At 45.9% G+C, this 8710-nt stretch overlaps 1 protein-coding gene across 1 annotated transcript in view; it reads right to left on the bottom strand.

The window, feature by feature from the left end:
• The window catches only part of RPS4X (ribosomal protein S4 X-linked), a 6446-nt gene extending 1031 nt beyond the window's left edge, over nucleotides 1-5415 (bottom strand). Inside the window, exons 1-6 of the mRNA XM_007467463.1 lie at nucleotides 5323-5415; nucleotides 4271-4348; nucleotides 3322-3502; nucleotides 2837-2934; nucleotides 1258-1429; nucleotides 150-307 (exon numbers count right to left, since the gene is read on the bottom strand). Of these exons, the coding sequence (XP_007467525.1) occupies nucleotides 150-307; nucleotides 1258-1429; nucleotides 2837-2934; nucleotides 3322-3502; nucleotides 4271-4348; nucleotides 5323-5325 (690 nt within the window). The 5' untranslated portion in view covers nucleotides 5326-5415. The remainder of the gene's footprint in view (nucleotides 1-149; nucleotides 308-1257; nucleotides 1430-2836; nucleotides 2935-3321; nucleotides 3503-4270; nucleotides 4349-5322) is intronic.
• Nucleotides 5416-8710: the final 3295 nt, after the last annotated feature.

Raw genomic sequence — 8710 nt, 5'->3', positions numbered from 1 at the left:
GCCGCAGCCCTGTTGTGAGCCTTATCCAAGGGGAGGCTTTACCCTAGTTTCAGCAGAGCCAGCAGGAGCCAGGCACTGCAATCCCAGCCAGTACCTGCATTGTACAGGTTTCTCTGGACTAGGCAGAAGACAGAGAGACCCAGACTTACTTTGCCAATAACGAAAATGTTGGAGAGCCGGGTGGCAAAGCTATTGCCGTTGGCATCTTTCACATGAACTACATCAAAAGAACCAGGATGTCTCTCCCGGTTAGTGATCACACCAATTCTTCCCAGGTTAGCACCTCCAGTCACCATGCACAGGTTACCTAGGCAGGAAGGAACAGACAATCTGCTCAGAGCAAGGAACCGTGCCTTGTGTAGTGAATGAGAGAGAAAGGTCTGCAACAAAGTTAGACAGGTCTGCAACAAAGTTAATCTTTTTTTCCCAGTTGAATTCACTTCCATGGATCTGTTACCCAAGCTAGAACTCTCAGGGCCCTCTTTTAAGATTTGCCCTATCCTTCCTGTACAGCTAATACGTGTAATAAACTCCACTGCACCCACCTCACTAGGTCCTTACCATGTCTTGCCTGGACTACTGCTGTTCATCCAAGGCACAATTCTCTGCTACTGTTGTGAACAGATATGGGGGATGATGACAGCATTACAAAGGGCTGTTATCTCAATTAAGTTTGTTCTGCTTTTCTGTTAGACTTCCCTGCCCAGCCCTCAAGCCACTTCCATGGATGGGGAGGCTTTTGAGATCTGGAGCAGCCCTGAGAACGTGTTATACAAGACCTCATCTCTGCCACATAGAATATTCTAAGCACTTGGATCCCTGAGGTAAAAATACCATACACCTGGGCATTGGAGCAGTTACCTGTTCACAGCTTCTCACAACTCCCCACTGAAAACATTCTTAGCTGACTTCCCTCCCCACAATTCAGAACATATTCCTCTCTCTAACCCTCATTGCCACCACAAAGCCATGCCGAAATGAGACACCATAAGGGTTTACAGATTCTCTGAACATTTCTTAAAACTAAGAGTTGCCTCCTTCCCAATCCGTTACTACAGCAACAAAAGACATTCAGCTTTGGTTGCTAAGTAGGCGCACATCAGAATCACCTCGAGCCCCCAAAACGCCAGACAAAATCCTGTACCCAGGCCCTGCGCAAGTCATAGGGCTTGATTAAATTAACTTAAAAATAAAAGTAAAGAACAGCTCTTATGCCTGGCCTTTAAAGAGAATGCCTATGTAGCACAGCCTGCTTACCAGTGTCAAATTTGATGAAATCCGTAATCTTGCCAGTCTCCAAATCAATCTGAATGGTGTCATTCACCTTGATGAGGGGATCAGGGTAGCGGATGGTGCGAGCATCATGGGTCACCAGATGAGGGATTCCTTTTGTCCCCACAAAGATCTTCCTCACTTTGCATAACTTATACTGAAACACACGGGTTACCCACATTAGTCTAGCTCACATGCACTATGCTCCAGAGTACAGTTCTTTCAAAGCCACAAATCACCAGCTTAAAGGTGCAACCAGCAGCTGAAGGTACCAGCCCCCACAGAACAGCCTGTTTCCTGAGCTGCAGCTGAATAATGGGGTCCCTGACTTTTCTTCCCACTCCCCCATAAATTCATCTTGCACACTGCCCCCTTCTAGGCTAGCCTTCCAATTTCTTATTATGTATTTCCTCTGTAGTACTACATCACCCCCAAGGTTAAAAGTTCAAAGCACTTAAGGCCTCACAACCTCAAACTCCCAGGTGGAGGGATGATCACCACCATTTCCTCCCTGCTCCAATGCAAATCACCTCCCCTTCCCCAGGTCCTTTAAGTCTCAAGGGGCATCTGAATTCTTCCCTCCAACTCACCCAGACAGCTAACAAGTGCCTCTTAATGGCTCCCTCTACATCACAATTGAGTTTTGTCTCACAAACTGCAATTGTATTACCAGTTCATCTAATCAACAATTTCACAAAGCATTTCACTCCAAGACACCCTTTAAGTAAATCAAATCACCTTGATGCCAATGGACATGCCTTCCAGCCTGCTGGTAACAAGGTAGCTAAGGCAATTAGCTGATTCATCCAATTGAATTAACCTTCACTTACAGCCAATAATTCAAGAAGCCATGAACTTTTGCATAAAACCATCACAACAAACTGGATTAAATAATCAATGTCTGTAACCTTTTTTGAGTTATCTCAAACTAGTGCCCCGAGGGTTATTGGTCCCCTCCACTAATACCTTTCCCCTCCCCAGAGTAAAGCTAGACAAAGGGCCAGTAGGATTGAACTAGATATTGGTTTTCTGGCCCTTTATCCTTAAAGGATCCATACTTCAGATACTCAAAAACGGTCCTAGGAATCACACTCCTTGCCTCAAAAAAAGGGAACCAGAAGTCACTGCTCAGCTAGAATTCATTTCTGCTATAAAAAGCACTCTGTTGGGGCTTCCCTGGTGGCGCAGTGGTTGAGAGTCCACCTGCCAATGCAGGGGACACGGGTTCGTGCCCCGGTCCGGGAAGATCCCACATGCCGTGGAGCAGCTGGGCCCGTGAGCCATGGTCACTGGGCCTGCGCATCTGAAACCTGTGCTCCGCAACGGGAGAGGCCACAACAGTGAGAGACCCGCGTACCGCAAAAAAAAAAAAAAAAAAAAAAAAAAAAAAAAAACACTCTGTTGAGGATGTTAACTTGACTGGCTGTTTTCAGGTATAAGATTACGAGTAATTCTAAATCTACCTACCTCACCACAATGGATCGGTCCATGTACCTAATTCAGGCTGTAACTTAGAATCAAGTACTTTTACTAAACGAAGGCCCAGCCTGCCTGCCACACTCACCTTGGCCTCCTCAGGTGTAATACGATGAACAGCAAAGCGACCCTTGGTGTCATAGATCAGACGAAAATTCTCTCCAGTCTTGTCAATGCTGATGACATCTGATATCAAATGGTAATAACTAAGGTTACTATAGAGACCCCCAGTACCCCCATGTTGAACAATAACCACACTATAAGGGAAAAAAAAACCCCGTATGCTCCCCATTTCGAATATCAACAAAGATTCCTAAGATCAATGATGGCTAGCTAATCTTTAATGTTTCAAAATCCTGTTTTTATGACCCGTAAAATCTGAAGTGAATTGAAATTTGGTTTTGTGAAATGATTTATGATTTGCAGTCCTACAATATGGAAGTAAAACTCTTGAGGGAAAGTCATGCTTTATTTCTGAGACTGAAAAAGCCCACCACTTTAGAGAGGGAGATAAAAAAAAATCAAGGAAAAAAAAAATCAAGGAGCACCAAGTACCCACCACTAACCACTTACCCATAAAACCAGCAGGGTAGGTTATATCAGTGCGGACCTTGCCATCAATCTTAATGAAACGCTGCATGCAGATCTTCTTTACTTCATCTCCTGTTAGGGCATATTTAAGTCTGTTCCTTAGGAAAATAATTAGGGGGAGACATTCCCTCAGCTTGTGGGGACCGGTAGATGGACGAGGAGCCTGTAAAATGATTTTAAAAGTTATCTTAGGGCTTCCCTGGTGGCGCAGTGGTTGAGAGTCCGCCTGCCAATGAGTGGGACACGGGTTCGAGCCCTGGTCCGAGAGGATCCCACGTGCCATGGAGCAACTGGGCCCGTGCACCACAGCTGCTGGGCCTGTGCTCTGGAGCCCGCAAGCCACAACTATTGGGCCCGCGCGCCTGGAGCCCGTGCTCCGCAACAAGAGAGGCCACCACAATGAGAGGCCCACGCACTGCAACCAAGAGTAGTCCCTGCTCACTGCAACTAGAAAAAGCTCACGCACAGCCACGAAGACACAGTGCAGGAAAAAAAAAAAATTACCTTAAACTATTGGTGGGATTCACTCAAACTACCCCTCAAGTCCTGAGATTCAACACACTATCACCCGCCCCCCCCCAATTGGGGTAAACAAAGTATGCAAAACTATTCCAGACCTTTAAAGTTTTACAGCATTTTCCTTTCAGAGGACCAGGCCCGTTAAGAACATTTGAGGTCCTGCATACATGTGGTATGTGGAAGAAATGAGGCACAGAATTATTAGGTAAGAGGTGGGGCACAGCTAGATAGCACAGGGCCCTTAAGAAGAGAGTAACTCAGGATACAGTAATCAGGGATGCCTGACACATAAAGGAGCAGTATAAAGTGTGTCCCTTAAATACATCAATCATATCTCGATAAAACTGTAAAAGACATGTCCCTTAAGATACTTACAACACAAAAAACATGCTTATAATGTAATGATACTTACAAACACACCAGTCAGTTTATCCAGCATCCAATGCTTTGGAGCTGCTACGCGCTTCAGGTGCTTCTTGGGACCACGAGCCTGAAGGAGTTTTCGATTTTAATACCGTTAAACAGTTTCAGGTCTTTTCAAGAACAGTTTACACAGCTACAACTATTCTCTAAAGACCAGTATCTGTTTCCTCTTCAGCAAAATGTGGACAATGTAAAAAGCACAGGGCCGTGATTAAAGGCAGAGAAGCAAATGTATACATAGTATACAGCAAAATACTGTAGGTTTCACAAACTGCAACCAGCCTTCTCATTGTACAGAGAACGTTAACTGTCTTTCAGAACAATGTTTCCAATTATTTATATGTTACCACTTAAAAGTGCATATGCTTCTAGAGGCTGTTTTTACTAGGACATTATGCTGGTGAAATAGCCAGGGGTTGGACCTCCTGGCACACAGCCAGCCAGCAACAGAAACGGACCAGAATCTGTGCTTCTATTTACCAAACAAAATTTCTCGAAATATGTCAGGTTTTAAAGTGTTAGATGCGAGACTTAATCTGACCTCAGCACAACCACGTGTCAACAGTGGCTTACTCAAACTCTAAAGATGAGATCACTTTTCACCTTAAAATGCAGAAGGAAGCCTTTTTAATGCCGTATACAGAGGCTTACTGGCCACACTACGTAAAGTCAGGCCGTGCCAAAAACACGACGGAAAAACTCTCCACCCTCCCCGGGCCCGACGTCTGTCCTCTGGGTCCACCCGGGGCTCCAGCCTGGTAAGCAAGGCGCTCCTCCCAGGGCCGCATGATGCGTGACCGGGTGTGGCCGGCCGGGAGACCGAGGCCTTCCCGCCAGCCGAACCGATCATCCCCCAACCAGCCATCGCCGACAGCCGGTGTTCGCCCTAGCCCTCGAGCACCCCTGGGCCCACCCCACCAGTCGCTCTCCCTTCGCCTCCGCCTGACCACCCCCTGAGGGAGCCCCGCAGCCCCTGGTAGCCCCAGCCCTTGGAGGATGGAGGCTGATTAGTCCCAAGAACTCGCAAAGAAGCTACCTTACCATGGCTGCGCTAGGCACGGAAAGAGGCCCACCTACTTCCGGAGCGCAGAGAAAAGAGGGTGCACGGCTGCGCGCGCCGGGGCTTCGGACGCTCCGCCCAGCTCCGCCTTTTCGCGGCGCGCTGGGACGCTATCTTGCCACCTGCTGGTGGGAGGTCAGAGGTCCGGGGCTTGGGAACAGCTGCCGAAAAAGGGGTGTCTCCCAAGGGCGAGTCCCTCCCTCCCTTTCCGCCCTCCCCCCTCCAGTGTTTTCCGAGCGCCTCTGGGGCGCCTGATTCTGTGTGAGGTGCTGGACAAACAAAGATGAGCTGGACAAGCTCCCTGTCTTTGAGGAGAGTGCAAAGTGAGGCTACTTAAGTCCCACATATACATGATCATATAATCAATAGAATACATTGACATGAATAAGGTCCTACTGTATAGCACAGGGAACTAAGTTCAATATCTTGTAACAAACTGTAATGGAAAAGAATCTGAAAAGGAATATATATATATATATACACATATACATATATATGTATATATATATATATATATATATATCTGAATCACTTTGCTGTACTCCAGAAACTAACACAATTTTGTAAATCTACTATACTTCAAATAAATAAATAAAATTTTAAAAAGAATACATTGAAATGAATATCTAATATTATTTCTTAAACATATTTTGTCTGCTTCTTCTTCCAAGTTCCTTCAAGCCAGTCAACCTGCCCATACTGTAAATTGGGAAGAATCAATATTTTTTTCTCTCCCTTCTCTGCAGATTACCGAGGGGGTGGAGTGTAAGGGGTGGGAGGGTAGGATCTCTGCTTGAACTCTGCCCCTCGATTTCTGTACAACGCATTTAGCACTTACCATAAAGTCTCAGGGACGAGAGGGAACAATAGGGATCATCCAGTTATCTAACTAAAACTTAGATCCGATCATGTGATTTCCCTACTTTGAAACTGCCCTTGGGCCTCCTGCCTAGCCCCTCAGGTCCCTCTGCCCGTCACCTCCTGCCTCCTGCACCCAGACACCCATTGCTCCCTTACCCTATCCCAAACCTCAAAGCTTAAGCCACTCCAAGGTATTACTGCTCTGACAAAGCCACCTCTTTCAAGCCTCCTCCCTGTGGACCCGATGATCCCTCAGCTTGGAACTGCCATGAATAGCCCAACCCCCTTCCTGGGCACCTAATCCCACTTGTCAGCCTTGGAGATGCATACAGCTCAGGCCTCTCTGGCTCTGTGAGCCCCGGGTCCCCTCAGGCAGGGTGAATCCCACATTCTTCTGTCCCAGAGCCCTCAGTTCAAACTCCTCGTCTGTCCTCCACTAGACTGTTGAGTATCTCCATGAAAGAGCCTGCCCTAATTCACCTTTGCCACCTAACAGAGAGCTTAGCGCTATGTCCAGCACTTGGTAAATACTTGTTGAATGAACAAACTGAGTCAACATCCCACTCATTGTGCCAAGTCTCACTGTACTATCCCCGAGAGCATCCAGCCTCTGCCTGACCTCCTCCCACCACGGGTCAAGCTCCTAACCGAGGAGGTTCCATTTTACATGCCTCTGTCTCTGCCCTCCACTTCATCCCCCAGCAGTCTGCAGAGGAGCAAGAGAGAAAAAAAATGGTTGGCTCTTTTCAATCAGACAGTATTCACTAGGAGGGCAGGGACTCCTCTTTGTCTAAAACTAGATCCATAGTAAAGCATGCTATAGATGATTATTAGCAAGAAGAGGCAATTGATTGGAGGTGGGGATTAGAGAGAGAGAAGATGATGAGACAATAGAAGGTGCATTTTGAGGTATTCAGTCTGAGGGCATTGGGAAGATGGTGGTGCAGCCAACAGATATGATGGGGGTTCACTTGGGAATGAGGAAAGACCATGGGACTTCCAGCTTGAGAGGATAGGAAAAATGTCTGGTTAGAGCTGCAGATCTTACTTAAGATCACGCAGCTAGCTGGGAGTGGGGGATGGGGTAGGGAGGCTGGTCTCTTGCCTCCCAGGTCAGTGGTTGGTTTGTTTTTGTACCACAGCTTGTCAAAGGATTTGACGGAATCAAAGCATTTCCAGTATATTTTTTTCTCTGTCAATTTGTATTTATGGACAAATGACATTCTAACAACAATAAAGAGAATTGGGAAAGAGCTAAGAAAATCACAAAACAGTACCTCCCCAAACACCCTAAACACATCATCTGTATTCATTTGTTCCTGTTCCTGTTCTCATTCTGATTAGTTTGTGTGCATGCATACTTTTACATAATTTTAGGCCTAGCGTACAGACTATTTTGTATTCTGCTTTTATTATATTATAAAAACTTTCTGAGTTGCTACATAATCTTCATAATGAGTATTTTAACAGCTGCATCATATTCCATTAAATGGATATCCCATAATTAATAAAAGTTCTTTATTTTTGAACATTTAGTTTTTTGTACCTTTTCTTTATTATGAATGTTGCTACAGAGAATAGTTTCCTTTATATGGCTTTTTCCTTCAGTGGAATGATTACCTTAGGATAAAACCATTCCTTCACCCAACATTTATTGAGTGCCTACTCTGTGTCAAGCTCTGTATTATAAGCCAGGGAAATAGAGATGATTGAGATCTAGTTCCTGCTCTCAAGGAATTCACATTACAATGGGAGAGGCAGGCTGGGAGGAGGGGACGGAAAGCCAGGAGAAGATCTTCAGAGGAAAGATGGTGGCGAGGCAGTTTGGAACACGAAGGGCTGTTAAATCTTAAGAATTTGGACTTTAACCTGTAGGTAGACAATGGGGAGCCACTGAAAGATTTTAAAGAGGATGGGATCAGCTTTGTGCTTTAGAAAGATAACTCTGACTGCTCCTTGTAGAATGGTTTGAAGGAAGTGTGAGTGACTTGGAGGAGATGGGCCAGGGCTGTTTCAACAACACAAGCAAGAAACAGAAGGGTGGGACCCAGGTCTGTGATTGTGGGGAGGAGGAGGGGGGAAATTCAAAAGACATTGCAGATGGAGTATTGGCAGGATCTGACTGGGAAATGACGTATGTGCAGGGGTGAGGGACAAGGAGGTAATTAGGATGATCCCTAGGTTTCTGGCTTGGTGACTCAGTGGTACATTCACTGGGAACTACTGAGGGGGAGGGGGCACCAGCTGGAGATGTTTTATAGACACAAGTTTGAGCTCAGGTATATGGTCTGGGCTGGAGACTCCCATCTGGGAGAACTGGTACATCCGTGCTTAGTCCATGGGAGTGGTTGGCAGTAGCTGTTGGAAAGGCAGCACCGTGTTAAGAGTCTGAACACTTTGATAGTGGTGTATGTGTATTGCCAAAAACCTTCCTCAGAGCACCCTTGCAGTTTTACTATACTCGTGTCAGCCTGGTAATCACTTTTTTTTTTTTTTTTTTTTTTTGTG

The sequence above is a fragment of the Lipotes vexillifer genome, unplaced genomic scaffold, assembly GCF_000442215.2.
Source record: "Lipotes vexillifer unplaced genomic scaffold, Lipotes_vexillifer_v1.1 scaffold142, whole genome shotgun sequence".
In the NCBI taxonomy this organism is placed as follows: domain Eukaryota; kingdom Metazoa; phylum Chordata; class Mammalia; order Artiodactyla; family Lipotidae; genus Lipotes; species Lipotes vexillifer.
This window is presented reverse-complemented; position numbering and strand designations above follow the sequence as displayed.